Raw genomic sequence first — 25,092 nt, forward strand, 5'->3', positions numbered from 1 at the left:
CCAGGTCTCGCCCCGTCTCTTCCCACTCTGGGATGCTTTTGTCTTTCTACTCTGTAGGATTCTTTCAATCTTTCCTCCTCCCCACTGGGTTCTCTCAGCCTCCACTCTGCAACATTTACTGGGTTTTCTCAGTCTCTCCCCACTCTGGGGATTTCTCAGACTCTTCCCAACTCTGGGGGCTCTTCTTCTCACTCCCCCCGCGTAGGATTTCTCACGCTCTCCCCACTGTGGGGCTTGCTCAGTCTCCGTGTACTCTGGGGCTCCTTGCATTGCTGGCATATATTGTGGGTGCGGCTTCAGGAACATGTTGTAAAGTTCTCCGTTGGCACCAAGTGGTTGTGACCTGCCATCTAAATGATTCTTTCACTTCTTACACTGCAGAATCGATGGCAAATTGCATGACATTTTAATCAATTTTCCATTCCATTTTAGAATAAAATGTACCATTTCCACCAATTATTTTAAGAGATTCTCAGTGGGAGAACACTCCTAAACTCCCCTAGAGCACCTTAGGCCCCTTTGCTACACCCAGTCAGTTGCACTAATGTTATAAATTTACTGGTGGAAAAAACTGATAGCGTGCACTACTGATTTTCCTCTTTGAGTATTGAGTACAACAGTTTTTGGGGCTGTGTGCATTCTTTCCCACAGCACCTGTGTAGCTCAAATGCCCCATTTTGTCAGTTGCTGGTGAATGTGCCCTTTATAAGTAATCTCGTTATGATACAAGGATATCAGTAGAAAAGCTTGTGCATAATATTGTAGAATACATAGAAGCTGCAATATCTGTATAAAAGCCTATGTGTGATCTTGTTGTTACAGGTGAACTCGAATGCCATAGTATGAGGTAATAAGAAAATGACGTCACTCATAAGGTGACGGCTGATTGTAGTGAACACTGCTACATTGAGGGGCATTTAGGGGCAGTAAGTAACAGTCAAGCAGCCGGAGCCGCCTCAGAGGTTCAGGGACGCCTTTGCCACTGAACGTGGAGTTGATCGCTATTTGCACCCTGAGTCAACATCCAGTGTGCCAATAGGGTTTTATTTTTAAATTAAATGTGGTGGTCCCGGTGTGAGACAAGTGGTGAGGGTTTAGGGGAGCGGGTCAAATGCCCATGGTACCAGCTCAACAGAACAAAGAATGCTGCTCTGGAGAGAGGTGCAGGAAGCCTGCATGGAACATGGATGTTCAGTGGCGGGTTCCCGCTTTCCTGTCTCCCGATTGGCCAGCGCACCACCTCAGGTGCGTATTATGGTGTTGCCATGCTTACTGCCAGAGTCCGTAACCTGTGTGTGCAAAAGGACATTTTCAGCAAACCCCTATTTAGAGCAATGACTAGCTTGTATGCCTGGTTAAACGCTCGTTGCTGTGATCTGTGTTTTATCTGCAAGTGGCAGGTTCGACTCCCGGCAAGGCCAACTCAGCATTTCATCCTTCCGAGGTCGATAAATAAGTACCAATTTTGATTGGGTAGTAATAGTAAAGTATGTAAATATGTCCTATGTAAAGCGCTTTAGATTAAAACGCTATATAAAAAAACACATTATTTTCAAATCACTTTTTAGCTGAAGTCAGTCATTGCCAACAGTATCTCAGAGCTAGGCGTTACACAACGTATCTCCCTACCTACACACAACAAAGGCAGACTACTAGACTGGATCACTGACATCAACTGCAACACTAACATCCTGTCCAACCAACCATGCTCTTGGTCTGACTATCACACTATTCTCTTGTCCCTACTGAATTGCAACCAGCCCAATGCAGATAGGGCTATGGCACCTCCTAGACTATCAAGAAATACACGCAATGTAACTGCTGAAAAATTACTTCCTCTTATACAACACCACCATTCTGAATGACATTAATAAGATCGCTCCTCTAAAAATGTGGAAAACTAAACCGCGCTCCCATTTAAACACTTGGTTCACCCCACACCTTAGAACCTTGCGTAAGATAAAAAGAGCTGCAATTTCACACCTCTCGCCAGGAAGGGCGTTGAGAATATAATCCTCAGTCTGAAAGCATCCAGATGCCTGCCCTGCATCAATTATTAAAGTGTAAGCGATAGTTCTTGCACCCTTTATCACAGCTCTAATCAATGCCTCCTTTGCAACAAACACAGTACCGACTTATCTGAAGGATGCTTGGGTCATGCCACTTCTAAAGCAACCTACCCTTGACCCTAACAACCCAACGAATTACAAAAACCATTACCACTGTGCCCTTTCTCCTTAAAACTCTGGACAGGGCTGCTTACTTACAGATTCAGCATCACCTGGAAAGTTAAAATCTACTAGGACTTCACCAATCAGGCTTCCGGCCCAGACACGGCACAGTGACTGCCCTTTTAGGTCTAGTAACACAAATGGAGATCATTCAGGACAAAGGCAATTTGGCACTCCTTTTGTTGCTAGATCTATCAACAGACTTTGATCTGGTGGACCACAAAGTCCTATGTAATCACCTCTCATCTGCAGCACATTTCTCTGTCGAAACCACCACTTGGATTCAGTCCTTCTTAAACAATAGACCCACAAGGGTCTTCTTTGCTACCGCCTCTGCGACCCCTGTCACCTGCGGAGTCCCCAAGGATCATGTACCTCACCTGCACTTTACAACATCTTCACTAAGCCCCTGTTTGACGATTTAGACCATTTGGGTGTCTCCTACACAAACTATTCTGATGACACAAACTATGCGGACAGCCAAATCCTTATCCCCATCTCTGGCGACTACAACACAGGTTCTAATCACCTAAACAACGTCTACCAAATCATCCAAGCATGGATGGCCAAACATGGCCTATGTCTCAATGACGACAAGACTGAGCTGCTCCTTGTAGACACCCAAGCCAGACTTAACAGACTTGACACACAATTCAATGCCTTCAATATTGACGGTAACAATATCATGGTTTCGAAAGATGTAAAAACCTTAGGCATCTGCATCGACTCTTCCATCTCTCTGACTAGACACATTAACGTGACTGCCTCCACTACTGCATACACATGCAAGTTAATCAATGCCTGTAGACCATTTCTGACCACATGTAACTGCATTACCCTAGCCAGGGCCCTAGTCTTATCTAAGATAGACTACTGCAATGCTCTCTATCTGGGTACTAACCAACACAACCTAAAAAAGCTTCAAATCTTCCAAAATAATGCACTCAAATCAGCAACTAATCACCCCAGATCTAACATCTCGGAGATAAAACACAGTGTAAACTGGCTTTCTGTTTCCGAAAGAATCAGACTTAAAACCCTCTCACTTACCTTCAAATGCATATACAACCTAGCACCTAAGTACTTGTGTGATACATTCACGCAGAATTCTTCTGACCGGCCTACCAGATCCTCATATTCCAACTGTCTGGTTATTCGTAGGTTCCGGCTACAAAAGGTTGGAGGTAGTAGTTTCCCAGTCCTTGCAGCTAAATTGTGGAACTTGTTTCCTGCTACCCTGAGAGCCGATCCATCCTTCTGTGTATTCAAAAATCATGTATAAACCTGGCTCAAACTGAATGAACCTTTACTCTGAATGCTATACCTTGTAAATATAATAGTTTAGCCCTGTCAACATTGCTATATTCTCACTATGTAAATACCTATTTGTAACTACCTGTTATTCGATTGTAAAATACTTCTGTATGCCACTGTGAATATTTTATGCTACTGTAAGAAATGCGCCCAGATGCCAAGGGCTTGTCACGCTATATAAATAAAATACAATACAATACAATAAAATATGGAAACATTTATGGTAGTATGTCCACTTGCTGTACTTCTGCAATTTGGCACCGGAGAGAATGGATTGTTTTCTGCATGTTACTACTTATTCAAAAGAACAATGCTAGTTATAAGATGCATTTTTATGAAACGGTTTAAAATGTTTGAAACATCACGCTTTCGGCCTTGAACGAGCAAGAGGTTAGGTATTAGAGGGAATGATGTGACTACATATTAAAAGCTACTGTAGGTTATAAGAATCTCACTTCTGACCTCCTTGGCCGAACTAAGGAACGCTGTTTCTCTGTTTAGTCACTGAACTCCTCAGTGATTTGCAATAGTTTAATAATATACAGTGCGGGGTACTTGTCGGGGGGGAAATTCTCCCGGGGTCAGCTGGGCCGTCCACGGACCTCCGGGCAGGGAGGCCCCAACTCCTCCCGCGTATCCCAAAAATGAGTATGAGACACACACAAGAAGCAAGGTGGTTCTGCTGTTTATTAAACAACGGCAGGGGTGGGTCTAGGATCGTACGCGTCCGTCCTGACTCTCGAAATTCGTGGGGCTCGCAGGCCCTTTTTGCCTCAGTATGACGCGCTACTTGTGTCACCTGGGAAAGTTAGCAAAAAACCTATCGCCACTCTGGATTGGTTCCTCGAGTGGTAGGGTTAGTATAGCACACGTATAGAGGAGATTGTTAGTGGTTAAGGGTCAGTCAGGTGGTATACTTGGGTTGTCCCTTCTATTAGATACATGAAAATTGTTACACAAAGACCCCTGATGATTGGCTAATGTTAATGGCGTCAGTGATGAGTGCCCCATGTTCTGATTGGTCCACTCGCGAGCCCCCCAGCCTGGGACCATCGTTGTTCCCAGCTCGCAGTGTACCTGTCATTTGCAACAATATGTAACTATGTGTTTGTGCAGACAATGCGTGGATTTGCTCATATGCTTGAGAGCAGACTATTCCCACCGCCGTAGGTGTCCATTGGGTCATTTCATTGTTGCAGCCTGTGTCTCAGAACGTGGGACCCAGGCGACTTCTCCCTCCTGGGTCTGGCACCCTGTCAGGTTCGGCTTGGTCACGTGAGGAGAGACCGTGGTTGAGGCAGAATTCTGCACATTTAAAATTGTATTTGCCTCTGCGTGTCTGGCTTAGTTTGCAGGTGTGACCTTGGCTTCGGCTTGTGGCATGCGAGTTGCAACATTGCCCCCTTGGCTGTCAGCTCTCGCTGGGCTCATTCTGCAGGTTCAGCAATTGTACTCTTGCTCGTTCAATGTTCGTGGAGGCTCTTGCTTGCGGCCTACTTGGGCCTGGTGCGTAGGTGGGGATGTTTGATGCACGGCACTTTAAGTTACGGTATCATATTGCTTCATCTCCAGTATCATGTCTTCGTTGCATTTCTCATCGCAATGCATGGGTTAGGAGAAGCGTCAGCAAGCATTTTAGATGAGTTCTTTGTGCGTCTTGCGTTTCTGCATTTTGGAGAACCTATGTGAAAAATAATAAAGATGCGCGTCGGTGGGTGTGTCCGTCACCTACGTCATAGCTCTGAATATGTTCTTCGTGTGGATTGGTGTGGGAGTATCCAGTGTGCATGGTTGCACGGGTGTTCTGACCGTTGGCTAGGTCGTCATGGCATCTCTAACGATGTGTTTATTTACTGTTGAATGGTTCAGTCGAGTTCATCCATGCCGCAGGTGTCGGCTTGGGCAGGGCAGGCTGGTGGGCACATCCGGATGTTCCTGTACCAGGGTATTTGGTCGTCTGGTAGATAGGCAAATTCCTCTTGTGGCGGGTGTCTGGGCCGCGATCCTCTAGGCCAGGGGCGTGAGGGGATTGGTGGGAGTCTTTTGTCTGATTCTCCCACTTCATACTTGATCCCATATATTACAATCGAGGCCTGTGATGAACAAGTGCTATCACTATCCCTACGACAGGTGAGTTGTGACGTCACAATCCCTGCTCTTAGAATCCCGCGTGCAGTATTCGAGCTCCTAGTGAAACGCAGAAAGCCTTAACTGGCTTTTCATGTTCCTTTCTTCTCAATTCATTTCATTTCTCAACGCACAGTCATTACTTAATAACTAAGGCAACATCTATGCTGGAATGTGTAATGCACGTTTGGGGTTTAGTGCAGGAGAGTAGCGATCCATCTGCATAGACCCTCTCTAAACTACAAAGCGAGCTCTTACGTTTATTTTTATTCAACTGCTTCAAAAATGTGTTTGCTGCACATTACAGGCTGCATATTCGACCCACCAGGGTCTGCATTTTTCATGTATCAACAACTGCAACAGGTATTGCATTAGAGTACTCAAGAGAACAGGTCTTAAAGGAGATGGTAGTGTACGTGTGTATTAGAAGTAATCAAGTACCCCCCACCGTACAATAAAACGATATTCCAAGCCACCTCAGAACTCTGTGAACATGGAAGGGGCACTCTCCCATCAGCCCTTACTCGCATAGTTAATATGGGTGGAATCATGGGAGTTGTAGTCCAAAACATCTGGAGAGCTGCAACCTGCTCTATTTGGTGAAGGGACCCCCTTTGTGACTTGCGCTACCCCTGTCCAGTGCAAGCACAGGTGTATTATTCCCCTTGTATCACGTTTTACTACAATTGAGCTGCAGTGTTCTAATACCTGCTTCCAGTGCCAGCAGGCCTTGTGGTGAGCAGCACGATAGCTGCATATTTCTGGGCCTGCAGTGTGTACATTTTTTTGTGAAAATCAATTGCAAGATCATCTCTTGCATCAGGGCAATTAAGATACCATGGGGTGATGCTATGACCATGAGGCATAAAATACGCTGCGCACGCAGCGCATATCAAAAGACTATTGCACGTCACTTCCGCGTTGCATGACAACCTAAAACAACGCAGTCTTTCTGGCCGCGGAGCTACCGTACCGTCACTGGTACTTTATCTCCTGTATTATTTCAACTCTGTTTCTAGGCCTTGGACCTCTGGTGCATTCCATCAACGAGCAGATTACTCTGCATCTAAATACCATGGGCCTATGATGGCCTTACTTTGATAACCGTGGGGGCCATTGCGGCGTAGTTTTTCCTTTACTAAATTAGAAGCCAAATAACCATGTGTCACGTCGCTACCGATGGCCTATTTTGTTGCAGGGGATGGCACACTGATGGTCCCCAGGCCACACTACTTCCTTGGACCTTGTGTTCAGCGATTTGAGATCTTGGCAAGTGGGTGCTTTTGAAATTGCTGAGGAACAAGGTTTAGCGGAAGAAAAGAGGCGTCCTCTTAGTGTTACTGACCTATTATTGCTGTTGTAAACTAATGGCAGGAAGGCCGGAGATAAGTCTGCTGTATCTAACTAATGAGGAGCCTATTACTTTGCCATCGTATGGAAGAGGTTTCATGCTCCAGGAAAGCCAAGTGCCCACATGGACTCGAGCTGGAGCCAGGAGAACAGAATCAAGAACAGACCGGGAATGAACAGAGAGTTTCCTTGCTAAACAGAAATTAGACGCCCATCACCTGGCAAATGGTGGGGTAATGGAAAATGAACTAGAAGTGAGGAGAGACTTCAGGGGAACAGGAGAGAAACAGAACCCTCCTCCACCCCCCAGCCCCAAAACGAATTTGCAACAAAACATGCCAGCATATGAAAGAAGCCACAGGGAGAACAAGCAGTCAGAGTCCCTGGTTGCTACCAGCCCATCAGAGATTACAAAGCTGTGCTGTGAAAGTGGGCGAGGAGCTTAGATGGGATTGTAAAGTAGTTCAGCTTCTGGGCAAAGCACAGGCACAGATTGGCCCAGAGAGTCAGGTGAGTGCTGGAACCAATGGAAGGGGGGGAGACAGAAGCAGCCGAAACACAGTGTAAAAGGGGAGTGAATGAAAGACAGAGTGAGGATTGCAGGAGTGAGCTCAGGCGGTGTGGAGGTTGGTCAGAGAGACCAGGCTAACGACGGACAGAGCAGCAGAGTGCTGAAGAGTGGGTATCAGAGTTGGAGCAGAGTGCAGGTGAGGTATTTTGTGATAGAAAAACTGGTACCAGTTGTATGGCGTGTAGTATGGTGAGGGGGGTGTAAAATAGAAAGGATAGAGAAAGAGGGAGAAGCATAGGGGGGATTAGAGTGAAAGTGAGACAGTGCATGGTAGGGGGGTGTGGAGAGAGTGCAATGCAGTAGTGGGAGTAGTGGCCAGGTGAAGCCAGAGGGAGGGTAAAGGCAGTGTTAAGACAGGCAGAGAGTGCATTGAGGCACAGAAAAGAGTTGAGCAGAGGGGTTTAGTGAAAGTTAAGGCGAACTGGGAGAAAGATGGGAGGAGGAGAGATTGTCTGAAGACTGGAGGGACAGAGGGAAGAAGAGATGGAAAAACATAAGGATAGGAGAAGAATGGAGAAAGAGAGGGAGTGCGTCAGTTGAGTGTAAGGATCAGGGTCTCTGAGTTTGATGCAATCTTTACATCATTTATTATCTGGCGAAAGGTTTGTTTACCCGTAGGAAGTCCCAGAGGGAGAATGATGGAAAAGGCTCCATCGATAGGAAGCTAGCATTTAGATGATGGGGTAACTGATCTCTAGTGACCATCATCTTGGGGATCAGGGAAGCCTTGGCTAGTGTAGAGAGAGCGCACGGGAAGACTAGCGAGAGAGAGGGACAGCCATTACCTGTACAAATTATAATAAAAACCCTTTAACCGTCTTGGAGACTTTTTGTTCTTGAGGCCATCTGGTAGAACCCCCTCCCCCTCTCCTTGGAGACTCGGGAGGGTCTGAGGTGTGGGCAAGGATGTGAGCGCATGAAAGCAGCCAGTGCACGGAACTCCAGGTCCTCCAACCTGTGATCCACAGTCTCTTGAGAGTTGTGTCTCTAGTACCACGGCCACTAGTGCATAGCCTGAAAGATGCAAATCCCTAGCCTGGAAATTGGCTAGGAGGGTCTGGTGGCGAAGTTGCAGACTGCGCTACCACAAGACCTGGATTCCAACCCCTGCTTCTCTACTTGACTGCATTTTGGGATCCTGGACAGATCGGTTCATTTTTCAGTGCCCCAATTTACTGCTCCACAAAAGTTGGCATCCCCATATAAGTTATGTTATAGTTTTTGTTAAGCACACTGATGCCACAGAGGTGGCTTCCTAGCATGTTTTTGCAATTGCACAACTATGTAGTGAAGTGTCTTTCAGTAAAGCGTGCGTCCTATACTCGCCCGAGGATGCTATTCCCATTGAAACCATGAGGATTGCTCCTGATCACCTGGTTGAACTTACATTGGCAATAAATAATTCCTGCCAATCTGGACTCGTCCCCCCAGAGTTGAAATCTGCGAGGGTTGTCCCCCTTCTTAAAAAGCCCTCACTCGACCCTACGGTCCCTGCTAATTTTCGTCCGATTTTTCTGCTTCCTTTTCTCTCTAAATTATTAGAATCATTAATTACCCACCTACTATCCTCCTGCCTGGAATCCTCAAAGATCTTTAATCCTGCACAGGCAGGGTTTAGACCTGGTAGAGGCACCGAAAGCGTGCTTGTGTCCGTGCAGGATGATATGTCCAGGTTGGTTGACTCAGGTGGGGTCGGAGCACTGATTCTGCTGGATCTTTTGGCCACGTTTGACAAGGTCGACCACCCCATGCTGCTGTCACGCCTGGAACAGACCAGAATATCTGTCCAGGTTCTTGCTTGGTTTACTTCTTTTCTATCAGAACACACTCAGACTCTTGCCATGCCTCCGTTCCTCTCTTTGTCTTGTCTTCTCACCCGCGGTGTCCCGCAAGGCTCTTCACTGTCCCCGATCTTGTTTAATATTTAAATCTGGGCACTGATATGCCTCATCCGTGCCCAGGGCCTCAACTGTTACTCGTACGCCGACGACACCCAAATCCTGATCCATCTGGATCAGGACCAAGCTGAGGTGTCGTCATGCCTCTGTGACTGTTTGAGGGCCGTTGGCGACTGGATGGATCAGAACTGGCTCAAGCTCAACGGCGACAAGACCGAGGTGCTGGTGGTGGGCTGTCCCCTGGATTCCTGACTGTGGACGACTGCTTTTTGGCCCTCCGCACCCCAGTAAGCAAAGTGAAAAACCTGGGCGTTGTTCTCTCTGCCTCCCTTTCCATATGTGATCAAGTAACTGCCGTGTGCTAAGCTGGTCACCACCAACTCAGAGTTTTGAAGAAGGTTCTATCTTTGATACCTGAACCTGTGCGCCCTCCGATAGTCACAGCACTAGTTCTCTCCCGCTTAGATTACTGTAACTCGCTGTATCTGTCGCAGCCTATTGGCTTGACACAGCGGCTACAGCGTATACAGAATCTGGCGGCTAGGCTGATGACGGGCACTCCGTATGGAGCCCATATCACCCCGATACTGCGCTCACTCCATTGGCTGCCAGTCTGCCAGCGTGTCCACTTCAAGGCCCTGTGTATAGTCCATCAGGCTATCCACGGTCAAGAGGCCGAGTTTTTGCAGATAAAATTCTCCTTTTTTCTCCCAGAGCGGGATTTACACTCATCCACTGTGGACCTTCTTGTTGTCCCAAGATATCATCGTGCTAGGGTTGGAGGCAGGACCTTCTCCATAGCCGCGGCCACCGTCTAAAATGGTCTCGCCTCCGCAGCAAGGAAAATTCCCAATCATCTTGCCTTTAGGAGAGCGCTTAAGACCACTCTCTTCTAGCACCTTACTTTATGTGTCTGTTGAAATTTGGTCAGCCCTCCCTCTTCAGCGCCATGACGCCTTGGGGCGACCGTGCGCTTTTCAAGTGCACATAACATACCTATACAAGAGAATTCATCAAACTGCTAAGCGATAGTGCGTTTTTCCTAAAGGCTGTTCCCATGTGTTTAATAGGATTCAGTGAGACGTGGCCGTCTGTGCAATCTAAAATGATGCATTGTAAGTCGTAGGTCCTAGCAAGCCTGGAGAAACTGTGTGGGTAGGAGCATGGTGGGGCCACGCTGGGTGTAGAAAGATCATGCAGTCCTGCAAGGACCCCACCACCTATACATGGGTGCCCTTTCGCACTCCTCTGTCAATTTCCATCTGGTGTCTATCAATGACTGAATTACGAAATCTTTTGACGACTAAATGCAAACTGGCTTGGCACGATAGCAATGTGGCGGCTGTGGGACAGAGGAGTGTAGGACAAGTGTGTGATGGATTCCACCCTAAAGTCATTTTGTATTGCGTTTGGCGTTGTATAAAGCAACACTAAATAAAGTCTGAAGGCCCAAGGAGTAACCAAGAGTGAAGAATACTATATTACATCAGAAGTGGTAGAATAGTTCTGAACGGAGGATAGCAGAGGGGCAAGGCACTGGTCTTGGAAGCAAGACCACACAGAGCAACAGGGGTTCAAATGACGGATCCGCACTTAGAAACCGAACTCTGGTATGGTATTAGGCACATTATAAAAAAAACAATTAAATTAATTCTGCTACAGAATTTACAGACTCCAGGGGAGGCAAGAGGGTCATCATAGTGTAAGGAATAAAACTGGGCTGGAGACCATGGTCGATGATTCAGAAGGAAGAGGAATGAGAGTAGATTGGCCTCAATATTCTTATTTGCCATAGTTATGTACACACTACTAGTGACTCTACTTTAACGCTCAAGCAACTTCATTGTGGAGAGAACAGTCCAGTGGGACAGCATGGTCATCCAATGGGAAAAGACACTACGTAACATTGCAGTGCAACTGAAGGTGGTCGTTGACTTTCTTTGTGTCCTGTCTCTCCCCCTTCACCAGCACGCGTTCCACATTGGGCAGGACAGCAACCGCAGCGTCACCTGCATCGTGGGATCCTGCTTGGGCATCTGGGTCTCGCTCCAGAGCAGCGCGCAAGTGCGACTCTACCACGCCACCACTTACGAGCAGCTGGCGGAAGTGGACGTTGCGCCACCGGTGCACAAAATGTTGGCAGGTAACTGGAACGGCGAATGATTATGGTTTTAAACATAATGTTTGATGCAGTGTTGTTCAATACAGTGTTGTTCAGTCTGCAATTCGTGTGATTGCTTGTAGAATATGGAGTCGTTGTTGTGCACCAATACTTGCGTTACAAGCAACTTCTGCATTTCGTAGATTAACCCTTGCAACGCTGGTCAGTGCAATGATGCATGCAGCCCTAAACCAGGAGGCATTTTGTAAACCCCTCTGCCCCCAGCCTTTGCACCACATGTATTGCTGGTACGACTAATCTCGCGCCCCCTATCCTCGGGTGGCAACCTAGGGAGCATCTAGAAATGAATTGCTGTACAACAGGCTCTACTTAAGTGGCCCGTTTGTGTGGAGCAAAAATGGCGGCCTCAGCAACTCCTGTTCTCAAGAGCTAATCTCTCATATGACCCCTCCTCAATAGTGTTGGGCTATATTTGCTCGCTTCGAGCTGGCCGGGGTACATTCCTAGGTTCCCAACATAACCATAATTAACAACACCCGTTCCCTTCTGATGCAAACTGTAGTTTGGCTGTGAGCACCTGGCTACACCAACCCCAATTCCCAGAAAGGCATGAGCACCCTTGTAATTCTTCACAAATCGTGAAGTAAATAAGACACAATTAGGCAAGGGTAGACTGTGTCCACTTGCGCTGGGTTCTAAGGTGTATAGTCTACTAGCAGCGAGGTGAGTGATAAATGGTAACCCTTATACCACTTGAAACTAAGTAGAGAAAGAAGAAAACTCCTCGCACGTCACGCTTGGTAAATGCAGCTCTACAACATGTTTGACAAAAGATTATTCGGTTTCAGTAATGCTTGAGTCAAAAGTCGTATAGTCTTAAGTGGGCTTGTTAAGACCAGTTTATTTTCTTGTGCAAAAGACCATGTGCTGATGGTCTTCCTTTGAAGGCAAACGATACGCCAGATGCCGATGCCACTGGAGAAATCACCATGATAGGTCAGTGACATGTTATATAACGGCCAATCAGTCCCATGTCACACATGACTCCATGAACCAGATATGGTTTTTTCCTATTGCATTCTGGCACTTGTAGCATTGTTTTTCTCTTTGAATGTGCCTACTAGTCCCAGCATGCAAAGGTAAAAGCCAGGACTGGCTCATTGTGTCACATCTGACATATTAATCCCACTGTGTAACAATGTGAATATTCTGTGTGTAATTATGAAACATTTTTCTGCAACCTCGCCGTGATACCTGGGGGTCTGGGCGTGTAACAAATGTAATAAATAAATAAAATAAATAAATAAATAGTGCCACTTGGCAGCTATCATGTCACTGGCTAAAATGCTACACTCTGCTCTGTCATAGTTGACACAATGCAGTATGGAAGAATGAACCTACTGGAGCTGCCCAAAGGGCAGCTATCTGACCTTTTACGTCAGATAGCTCAGTGAGTTAGACTCTCGCATTTGTTGTATCACACATTTGAATCCCTTGATAGGACTCAGCAATTCATCCCAGCCCTAAGAGTGTACAATAATAACTTTTTTAAAATGTTGCTTGCTAAGACTACCACTGTTTTTTTTTTTCATTTGAAAGTGCTGGAAATATAAAGTGTTACCGTTACCCGATTTAGTGGTACCCAACTCATCAACCCTCAAAACACTTTCTATTTCCAGCACTTTCAAATGAAAAAAACAGTGGTAGCAAGCAACGTTTAAAAAGGTTATTATTGTGCCCTCTTTAGGACTGGTAAGTCAAATTTGGCAAACGATTGGATATTTTCTTACTGCAGGTGTAGTGGCCCTTCAATGATCACAACAGGCCTTGAGGTTGAGTTAACGTGCTTTTATGATTTCTTCACATGTAACACTACCTTTATGTAATAATCACCCTTCATCATACATGGCAACATCTATTTATGTGGTGTATCTAGTCCTGCTGGTAGTTCTTGGATTCAGGTGAGTAAGGGTCTTTGGGCAGGAGGTTGCAGGGGAGAGTGTATGGCAAGCTGACACTCCGTGGCTTGCCTCGCTCAGAATGTCCTGAGCGGGAGCTGCCACTCGAGATCTCGCGGCTATTCCCGCGGGACTTTCTCTGGGACCTGCATAAGGTCCTTTACTCTACAGCAGGCCACAACTTTGATAGTTAATGAGTGGATGGTATTGCTATTCATCAGAACTGTGGGTTTGGTGCATCATAAGTGCTGATTTTCCCGTTCTGGCTGCTTTGGTTGTAAAAATGTCCCTGACAGACCGCCTTCACAGAGCAGTGGCCTGTCGGGCAACTGCGCATGCTCTTACTGCGCATACGGGATAGGCGGACTAAGACGTGGTAGCCGACTGTGCGGGGGGTAGAGCTAAGGGGGATTGGTGGTGTTATGTATGCAAGTCATGTCATGAGAGTTCTGGATTGCTGGAGGGCAGTTGAAGTGAAGGGCTGAAAGGGCGAGGACATGACTGCAGTCGGCCGCAGGACGCCTAATACTAATAAATGCGAAGCTTGCAACGTACCTGGACCTGGTGTCTACCCCCGCAGCACACAGGATTGGGTGCCTGGGGAGGAGGATGGGGGAGAGAATGCGCATTGAGGGGGGGTTCCCAGCAATTGGGAGGGAAGGGAAGCGAGTGCTCAGAGAAGGTTTCCTTACAGCACTGAAACACTGCTGGGGGAAGCGGGCTTCGGTGAAAACGGCTTGCGGGGAAACATCATAGATTAGATTTTCCTCCATAATCACTTGATCAAGAAGCACATAATTGCCACAGAACACCAAGTCTTCCGTCGGCTAATCTATGTTGGGGTCCATAATGCGTATTGTACGTTAATGAAAGGCAACCCCATCCGGCATCCAATCCCCTCCACCCCAAGCAGTAGGCTGCACCCGATACCCTAATGCCCACGCCATCCCGCCACTTCTTCAGGGTTTCTTAGGGCACCTTTTCCCATTTCCTTTCTTTAAGTTTAACCCTTTGTGTACTTCCGCCTTACCCCCCCCCCCTTCGATATCCAAGAGATCTGAGAGAAAAGAAATGTCCCAGGGACTTGCCTTACTGCCAAATCTCATCACGCTTCAAATTAGGACATACCCATTGGCCCTCATTCCAAATATGGCGGTCCAGAAATAATGGTGCCGGTAGCAGCGTACCAGCACCCAATCCAGACCGCCATACTACGAGAATGCCGTTAGGGGCCTGAAAACCCGACAGGTCAGGCCTGACGGGGGGATCCGTGACATGTCTCTCACTGAAGCACTGGCATTGTTGGCAACAGTGCCAGTGCTTCAGTGACCCCATATCCATGGAGTCCTATTGGACTCTATGGAAATGGTGATTTACCGTTTCCACCGCCTGCCTTAATGTCCCAGTGGCACGGGAAGTTAAGCGGTGGAAACAGTTTTATGGGGTTGCCGGGAACCCTGTAATGAGGCCCATTGTGGTAAATCAAGATGACTTTTGTAAAATGTACATATTGCTAAAAGGGAGCCGTCGGTTTCCAGGGGTTTTGCTCTCCAACTTGCAATTAGTTATTCTCAGAACTAAGTGACTTTTTGCCACCACCCACTTCGAGCCCCTTCCTAAATGAGCGGACCTGTAAATGTGTTTCACCCCCTAATACCTGCCCATCTCCGACTTGCTTACGGTCTCAGATGATAGGCTGTTATGGAAATACTGGCTGCTAGTGCCTTTTTCACTAGGTCGCCTGAGGAGAGAAAAACAGGAGATCCAGTCTAGTGATAAGCGACCATAGTATGAATCTTGACTACACCACTCTACTAAATTATTTTGTACTGGGCAAATCTGTGTAGTACACTGGTCTTGGTTTCTTTATCTGCCAAGTTTGGTATCATTTTGAAATCGATATGCCGCCAGTAGGATGCACTATATAGGACCTGGGATGTAGCGCACTTTGGTAGCCAGCGTAAGCGCAACCACCATTTGCAGCATGGGTTGTAATTGCCAGGACAAGCTTGCACTGCTTTGTCATCGTCATTTCACTCTGTGATCTCAATCTGCGGCCACAACGTGTTTAGCGCCTTGTGCTCTACACATGCCTAGATTGCTCGAGCATCTTCTGGCATGGCCGGTACAACTTATGCGCAGTGTACCCTGCTCTACAGAATAGAATCTGGTCCAGCAACTCGTTTTGTGTGCCCCACAGACACTGTTCAAACAAGTGCAGATCTCCCTCACCTTTATCCACATCTGCAACAATTGGACACGCTTACATGGCTCTTGGGCTGCGCAGCCACTACTCTTACGTCCTGTCCCCTTTCCTCCATACTGCATGGGCGTCCCTCGCTAGGGACGGGAGACGGAACCTTTTTCACCAGAAAAAAACCTTCTTCCACTTTAAATTTGGAGGTGCAGCCCTGGATGCATGTGCTCCCCTGACTCTGCCCACCGGTGCCACTCCTCAGTCCCCTTTTCCGCATTGACGGGAACGGGCTGATTTCACAAGTGCTCCTGGGTTTGGCTTCGGCCATGTAATACCACATGCTCTTCCCCGGATACTTTCTTCTGTGTTTTTGTCTTCTATTATCACTCAGGTACTCTGTCCTCTGGCGTCACGCTCCTCCACGGTGCATGTCGATATCGTGGCTCCCCCAGAAATCCGGTGCTCGCCTGCCTGCACTGAATGCTTCACAATGGGGAAAGTCAAAGAAAGGTGCGCTTTCTGCTGTGTAACCTCTGCAGCTGGAATATCGAGCCCATCTGACCCTCTCGGGATCAGCATTAATTTGTCTCGCCACTCTGGTCCTGGCTCTTATGCGTTTTCCTCCTCTGCTGCTTCGTGCAGGTTTCAAAACTCCTCCACACACCACTACTACTGCCCTCCTAATGCTTCGGCTCCCTCACCTTCATCCGCCTTGGTTTCATACCCTGCACCTGAGGGGGCCTTTTATGCCTCTCAGCCACCCTCGGGTGTGGGTCATCAACCCTAATGGGCTGCAATCTTGCGCCTCTGCAGCCCTCTTCTTCGTCCCAGTAGTCTGGGAATTCTGAGACTCGAAGTCCTAAACACGTTTGTTTTCTCACTACTATTTTTCCCACCAAGTTATTTTCTCCCCTTAAACAAATTCCTTAAGGGAGTATCATGAGGATTAAAAGATGGATTTGGATATACAGATGATTGAGGTTTTTCCCGATATAAATTGGTGCATTTTAAGGACCTCAATTCATTCTTTTCCTGGGACTAGTAGGGGTTCCTATTTCTGTGAATGTTAAACATTTAGTAAGAACTTTTCTCACTCCTGATAAATGACTGGTTATAATTGTTTTGACTCGTGCTGTTACAATTAGCTGTAGGGAATAACCGTTCTCTTTGACATGCCATTATATGTGCTGGTATTAATGATATTGCCTTCCTTGAGGTAGGCAAGTACCGTGTCTCATCCCATGAAGGCCTCCTGACTAATAACTCATCCAGGGTCATGATCAGGAAGCTTCTGCCTTTCCCTGGCCACCTGAAAGGAGACCTTAGGTAGGAATTTCGTGAGGACTCCATAGGATTGATCAGTTGTTTCACTAGCCCTCTGGGCGTGTGTAGCACGTGAGAGGTGTGAGGGTGTGGCAAAGAGGAGGTGGGTGTGATTAGTTGGTTTCTGGTGGACTCTGGGTGCAGAGTAGTTTTATTGTCGGTTCTTCATTCTGTGTTATCCCACGTTTGCTTTGGTCCCGGTGCATGGTTTGTGGAAGTGCGCATCTGTATGTCTCAGTGAATTGAATAGCCTTGTTTTTAGTCGTTTCCTGAATGTTAGGTGGTCATCCGTCGTTTGCATTTCTTTTGGTATCGAGAAAAAGGCAGTTACTCCAAATTACTTTCTCGTAGTGTGGAGGTCGATCTTAAGTTTCTTACTGGTTGGTAACTGGTGATTTTAGCTTGGGGGAATTTGGCTCCTTGTCTGTGTAATGATTTGTGGGTGATGAAGAGGGCTTTGAAGTTAATGTGTTTCTTTGCTGGTAGCCAGTTTAGACTCGAGGCGGCTGTGAAGTGGTCTCATGTATTTAGACTTAGGAGTAGTCTTTCTGCAGTATTTTGGATGAGTTGTCATTTTTTTGTGAGGCGTTCTCTGGCATTAGAAGGTAGAGACTATTTGCATAGTCTAGTCTTGATAATACCAAGGAGATGACCGCAAGGGTTCTGTGTGGGGAAAATGAGGTAAGGGAGGATCCCTCTTATTAATCAGGGAAGTATAAACACTTTTTTGCTTTTCTATTGACATGTGTTTCTAGAGAGAGGCCATTGTCCACGAGGATTCCCAGATTTGTTATCACTGTCAATGTCTCCGCTTGGGTTCACATCCTCTGTGGCCCGGTCATGTATGCCTGTGTTGCATTGTCTTTCAGTAGGGAGATAGTTATTTCTGTTTTGGTTGGATTTAGCTTGAGATTGTGGTTGGTCATCCAGTGTGTTTGTTGTGAGGCATTTGTTGAGGGTGTTGTCAGGGTCCTGGCCGGAAGTTATCTGGAAGATGAGTTGGGTGTCCTCTGCATAGCTTTAGGCTGTCAGTCCATGGGTTTGAATGAGTTTCATTAGGGAGCAGATGTAGATGTTGAAGATAAGTAGGGAGAGGCTTGATCTTTGCGGATTACCGCAGATGATGTTTTTAGAGTTTGATGTAAAAGGCGGTAGGTGTGTTCTTTCGGTTCAGTTGGTGAGGAAAGATTTCAGTCAACGTTTATTATGCTGCATTCCTCCAGTCTCTTAGTTGGTGTTGTGTGACTGATTATGTCAAAGGCATCTGATATGTCCAATAGTACGAAGGCCGATTGGGTGATGTTGTCCGTGTTTATTTTTAGGTTGTCCACATGGAGCCATGGCTCTGAAGCCGACTAAGGATTGGTCCTGTATTCTGTTGCTTTGTACATGATTGAGTAGTTCTTGATAAACGTGGTTCTCTAGGATATTTTATGGGTACGGTAGATTTGATTTAGATCAGTAGTCGGTAGGGTCTTCTGCATTTCCTGTTTCATCTTTTAGGAGGGGTTTTATGTATGCAGATTTGAATAACTTGAGTAGTATTCTCATGTTTAGGGATGGATTCATTAGTCGGAAGTATAAGTCTGTCGTTCTGTGGTTGAGTTTTTTTTATAGATACCCAGTGGGCATGGGTCACTGGGTGATCTGGTGATGTTTGTGTCTTTTATTATTCGTTTGTTTAATGTTCCTCGCTTATAGGTTCAAATCGATTGAGTGTGGTGGTGATTGATGGAGTGCTAATTTCTGAGGGTTCTGGGGGGGTTGTGGTAGTGCAGCCTGCATCGATGGTCCATTGTTTTGCTTCTATTTTTGCTCTTAGATGGGTTGTGATGTTGTCACAGGGTTTCCGATGGTGGTACGCAGTTGTTGCAAGAAGTTTGGTCTTTAATTTCCTTGATGATTTTGAACAATTAGACGACTATCTGGGTGAAAATGCAGTACACACACATATCCCCACCTCCCTCATCCTCCTGCCCAAAACAGAGTTCCATAATCCCACATAATTCTATGTACTTCTGTAGGATAGAGAATTTGGCCTACCCAAGAAGTACTGAGACGAAGAAGAGTAGGGACTCCCTATATGGATCATATGCAGAAACTGGGACGAGTTGGCCCCTAGAAGGAATAACAATCAAGAGGTCGGCAAAAGAGAAGGACAATATGACTTTTGCCAACCACTGCTAGACAACCAATATAAATAGTAACAAAGTACTGCAAAAGAGAGACTCCATCCAGAGCCGTGCAGTGCTCGCTAGCAACTGCAGGTCTGTGCAGCATCGAGTGCAGGAGTTTAAAACTCCACCAGAGATGCTGGCATCAGATCGTGTCCGCTGTGTGAGAGCTTTGTTGGAGCAGAGCCAGGGAGGAACTAAGGAAACAGGAAAGAAGGTGATCTGGGTAGCAGAGTACACTACCCAAATGCTGCCACGAGTTCTGAAGGCCACAGAGGTGCCACAAACCGTCCACTGTCCCAGGCAGACCTGGGGACATGCAGAGACTCTCTCACAGGTAAGTGGCAGCACGGGATGCACCAACCCACTGGCCACCAGGGAAGGTTTAAAAACCACAACCACGAAACTGTGAATTCTAGAATGAGAGTCTCTATTTACTGTGTCGTGGATAGGTCCACAGTGTCGAGAACCCCATCCACTTCATGGGGAATAGAAGAGAAAGAGCCCAAGAGAAAGACTGTAAACAAACAGTTACTCGTGAAATCCGGGTCTGGGACCCACAGCTTCAGAAAGACGAAAATACAACAAACATCTTCCCCATCACAGTACCTGCCAGGTTAGTGAACCAGGTCTGTTAGGCAAAGTCTACAGGGGAAGAAAGGTCAGGGGAAGAGTTATTCCCCCTGGTATTTATGGATATGGTATTAAAAGCTAAGGGAAGGGGGTCATTCTCTTGGCATTGAGAGAATCCCATGAAAGGGAAGGGAATCTTTTACCCTGGTTTTCATGGAGATTGTGATAAAGACCAAGGGAAAGGAGTCATTCTCTTAGCACTGTGAGAAGCCTAAGAAAGGTCAGGCAAAGGGAGCCATTACCCATGGTATTTGTGGACAAGGTAATAAAAGCCATTGGAAGGGAGTCATTCTCTTGGCATTGCGAGAAGCCTAAGAAAGGCCAGGGGAAGGGAGTCATTCCCTCTGTAGTTTGTGAACATTGTGGGAAACCTGAGAAAGACCAGGGGAATTAAGTCATTCTCTTGGCATCAAGGTTTTCGAGTTAGTATATTTGTGAAACTGAGAATTTTCAATCTGGAACTTTGTGTGGTGCTTTTGAAAGAGACTACATCCTGGGGAACACAGTAATTCCCTCAGGAAATAGTCCCTCCAGACTACTGGCATGGTAGTCCACTCTACAGAAGAAGGAAACCATTCTTCTATATTAAGAAGACCAAACAACCTTTAGTTTAGTTTGAAGTTTAAGGGAAGGAAATGGGTTTTGACACAGTACGGTAGGACTTTTATTTTCTTGGACACTCTGACAACATCATTAGTATTGAGATGGGGCAGGGAAACCTTTCGTAGTGTAAGGGATAGTTAGGGTTTTTCCTCCTTTTTTTCACTAAATAAGTCTTTAACAACAATCATGCCACCTGTGTATCAGTCTCCGCCTTCCACACCCTTACACAGTCTGGTATGCTTTTTTGGCTGGGAGGACTGTTGATTTGTGTATTCGGATTTGCCGTTGGTGTTTGTTTTTGTCCAATTGGTTGCAGTGTTTTCGCTGTTGTATTTCCAGTATACTTTTTTTTTTTAGTTCCCCCAGTTCTTCTGTGAACCATCACACTGCAATGTACTTTGGGGCGCGTTTGAAGAGTTTTACAAATGCTAATTGATCTAGTGCGATGATTATAGCCACAGGGAGGCCAGCTGTGTGATATGTTAACTGCTTGCCCCTCTGCGTTAATGCCCTCTCAATGCCATTATCGCCTCAAAATGGCAAGCGGAAACAGATTGCTACCTGATAGCAGTAGGTAAAATTGCAAAAAAGGCATTTTGGTTACCAACTAGTATTTAAAGAAATTCAAAATGGCTCATCTGTTAAAAAGGAGAGAATTGAGGGTCCCCATCTAGCCCATAGGCCTTAGATCATGCACGCCCAAAACATTCCTTTACATGATGTATAGTCAAAATGCAATCATGTGTTTATGGCAAACCTAGTCTCTGGTGTGAGTAGTGTGAGAAACCAGAAGCTGTCTCACCCACTAGTCCCCGGGGATATGTCACCCAGGCGGCAAGGATCCAGCCATCGCTTTTGGATCCAGTACGGGAGGATCACCTGGGTGAGGGGTCTTCAGGAGTGGGAATTGGACACTGGGTGGTGAGAGATGGTATCCCCTTCCCTGTAACACCTTGACCCCATCCTACCAGGTAGGATATTTAGAAACTCAACCCCATCCCACTTTACAACACAAACACTTTCACACGGACAGCCCGCTACGGGGGAAAACAGACCAACACCCGAGCCGTATACCTGACGTGCCCAATACAATGGTCAGGTGAGGTCAAGCAATTACTGACCATCACACACACACACACACGCACACCTGACTTCCATTAAGCTTCCCCGCATGGATAAAAGGCAGAGCACGAGAGCACACTCGAAGCGAGGAAAGCACACGAGGAAACTGCAGTTTCGAGACAGCAGTTGAACCACAAAAGAAAGACGGCAAAATGGAAGGGGATTGCAAGGAGGGAAGTTCCCCTAGCCTTTTCGACAAAGGAACCGCTTCATTCCAGAAACCTCTAGAATAGAAAGCGTAAGACCAGGAAACCAGGCTGAAGAATCCTGCATTGTGTGTCGAAGATACCCGCCCTCCCACCCCCCCCATCAATCAAGATGGGGAGAAGCACGAGCAGCGTCAGTGAAGTTTACACAACCGGTGAGTTGGGGAAACCGATATAAGGCCGGTCTGTGTTGAAGCCAGGGTTACAAGCAGCAACCTTGTATGGCGAGCGCTGGAACAGACATTGTTATAACGCGTGTGATAAGATGCAAGTAAAGTTGAACTGCTGATTGAGTGTTTGAACTTTCAAAGCAAGATATAATACCTTTGACAGAGTGGTCCGGCACCACGTGGGTGCTCAATCAAAGGTCCCTGTAAGGAATCCAGCTGAGAAGTTGTGAAAGTGAGAAAAAGGTTATATCAAGAAGAGAACGGGTAATTGTGAATCGAAGTGGCCCTGCAACGGGTTGAGCAAAATGCAACGTGCAGTCGAAAGTCTTCGATTTTTGAAGTAAAGAAAGCTTGGAAAAGTAGATAGTTGCTCTGAGCCCTGTGGAGGGAGATCAATTGAAAGCTTTGCGTTAAAGTGGGTCTGAGCCCAGCTGAGGGGCTCTGGGGTGAACAGTAAATCACCCGAGAAGTAGTATATGTGAAATCCTGAGAAGAAAGCAACTTCAATGTTTGTCGTGTTGCATCAGCCCATCTGAAATAAGAGACTTTGAATGGCAAAGAGACTTGGGCACAGAAGGCCCTGATGCTGAGGTTTTGAACTGCATCCTCGTGCTAGAGATGCTAGAAACTGTGCTTAGCTCGAGTGTGCCGCCCTGTCCGTACTGAAAACATGGGGAAGTGAAGCCAATCATTCCTTGAACATTTTTCTTTTGCATGTTTCCCACACTATTTTTATTTAGAAGTAAGGATTGGCAATAGGTTTATTTGGTATAGGCCCTTTTATTTTGACAAGGCGCCACTACGGCTGCATTATTATTATTTGATGGCCGTAGCTTGCTCCCATCTCTAGATTTAGGATTAGATGGGCATTTTTCAAACCCAATTGAAGTTCAATAAACACCCTTGAACTGTGATCACTTGTGTCTTACTGTTTGATATAATGCCTTCCTTACAGTAGCAAACTCTTTACCACACATTACCAGACATATGAGAACCGTTGCGGTCTAGATACCGCAGCCCCGGAAGCCTGAGGCACAAAAGGTCTCACACAAAAGCACAGCATGCTGTGCCTCTGGCTTGTGGGACACAGTATCTAGACCACAGGAAGGAGGCAGCCGGAACCCGTAGTAGGTAGGTGGGGGTGGGAGCAGGTTGTGGATGGGGCAGAGGGTGCCATGCAGTGGTGGGAGGTACGAGGGGGACCCCCCACCCAAGGTAGTGGGAGAGGGCCATTCACAAAGACTAAACCTGCGAAATGCAGCCATTTGTTCTGGAATGCTCAGGTTTGGCCTTTCATAACCGGCCTTTAGACATAAATCTATGGGAACAGATCATTGCCAGCCTAATCCTAGACTAACTATAATTCTTGGTCTAAACAATTGAAAACCAACTAAAAAAAACACTAAATGTTTTGAGTTTTGTAATTCTTGGCCCTCTTCCTGCTCCCACCTGCAAGGCTAAAAACATTGGGGTCATCTTCGACTCCACACTCTCCTTCTCCCTTCACATCTCGGACGTCTCTAAGAAGTCATACTACCAGCTGCACCTCCTCAGAGGTATTCTTCCTTTCCTCTCCTTCCCCTAGAAGCTCACTGTCTCCAGAGCTCTGGTTCTCTCTAGGCTGGACTATTGCAACAGCCTCTTTCTAAATCTGCCTGCTTCTACTCTCCGCCCTCTGCAACTTACCCAGAACAGGACTGCAAGACTTGTTCTTGGCCTCAAGCCCAGGGATCGTATCTCTCCAGGACTGAAATCTCTGCACTGGCTCCCAGTGGCTGTGAGGATTAAGTTCAAAACCCTCTGCATTGTCCACAAGGCCTTCTGGGGCCTCAATACCGTCAACTCTCTCTCCTATCTTCCTTCTCGAGCTCTCTGCTCATCCGCCTCCAACTCCCTCAGAGTCAGTCGATTCTCTAAGCAACGAGTTGGTGGTAGATCTTTTTCTTCGGCTGGGGCCTCCCTCTGGAATAGCCTCCCTGCCTTCTTCAAACTTGAGGAGAACCATCTCCGGTTCCGGAAGCACCTCAAAACCTTTCTGTTTGCTTCTGCTTTTTCTCCTCCTCTCCTGACCTCCTGGGTGTTACTGGAACTGCACCGGCTACCTTGATACCCTCTGATCTCGGACCCAGGTCCCTCCCCCGCCAGCGTCACACACCTGCACTGCCCACCTGGCAACCCCCACACTTGGGGACTGTTTCTGTATCCCTACAGTGCCCCTACCATCCCTTGACACGGCTGTCTGCACTTACCCATGCAATTGCCCCATGATGGCCGTTACTTTACTTATTGTTTTATCTATTCCCATGTACTGCACTGTCCCTGCCCCCTTCCACGCACTTGCGCGTTCTGAATGGCACCTGGCCTAGTAGGATCGTTGTCTGTCCTCCCTTTGTTCCCCTCCCATGCCTCGTCGCGCCTTGAAACACTTTTGTATAGGTGCGTTATAAATGCCATATCATATCATATACTGTACTGTAGAGTCATCTTTTTCTCTTTGTGTTCTAGGGTCAGACGCCATCATCCGTCAACACAAGGCCGCATGCCTGCGCATCACAGCCTTGCTGGCCTGCAAAGACCTTCTCTGGATCGGAACCAGCGCTGGTGTTGTGCTCACCTTGTCCATAACTTCCAATGCCACCTCCCTGAAAGCACCTCTACTCCCGGTGGGCTTGTCGCAGGGGCACACTGGGCATGTCCGCTTTCTGACGTCCGTCGAACTGCCGGATGGCTTTGATATTCTCTTCCCATTACCAAAGGAGTCTGGTACGTGTGGGTGCTGTAAAGATTTCAGGTTCTCCTTTTGTGAAATATTGTTTCCTTGACTTCAGTACCAAATGTTTAAAAGGTTGGCTGGCAGAATATAGTTACACGCATTGTCAAAGCAAGCCGTTTTGGCTTCTATTAGGGAAATGAGTTGGTCATGCATGCCTCTTCCCAGTTTCCAGGCACACAGTTCGTGGAGGTGGCCCTGCATAGCAATTTATGGCAATGGTCTAGTATGGTTTGTGATGGTCAGCAATAGTAGACCGTGGTCTGGTGATAGTTGACCATAGCTCTGGCGATGATACCTAAAATGGCTGCTAATTATTTTGT

At 46.8% G+C, this 25,092-nt stretch overlaps 1 protein-coding gene across 1 annotated transcript in view; it reads left to right on the forward strand.

The window, feature by feature from the left end:
* ARHGEF17 (Rho guanine nucleotide exchange factor 17) overlaps positions 1 to 25,092 on the forward strand; it is a 1,051,814-nt gene that overhangs the window by 1,019,114 nt on the left and 7,608 nt on the right. Inside the window, exons 19-20 of the mRNA XM_069640110.1 lie at positions 11,460 to 11,634; positions 24,505 to 24,762. Of these exons, the coding sequence (XP_069496211.1) occupies positions 11,460 to 11,634; positions 24,505 to 24,762 (433 nt within the window). The remainder of the gene's footprint in view (positions 1 to 11,459; positions 11,635 to 24,504; positions 24,763 to 25,092) is intronic.

The sequence above is a fragment of the Ambystoma mexicanum genome, chromosome 7q (genome assembly GCF_040938575.1).
Source record: "Ambystoma mexicanum isolate Mex_15411 chromosome 7q, UKY_AmexF1_1, whole genome shotgun sequence".
Taxonomy (NCBI): Eukaryota; Metazoa; Chordata; class Amphibia; order Caudata; family Ambystomatidae; genus Ambystoma; species Ambystoma mexicanum.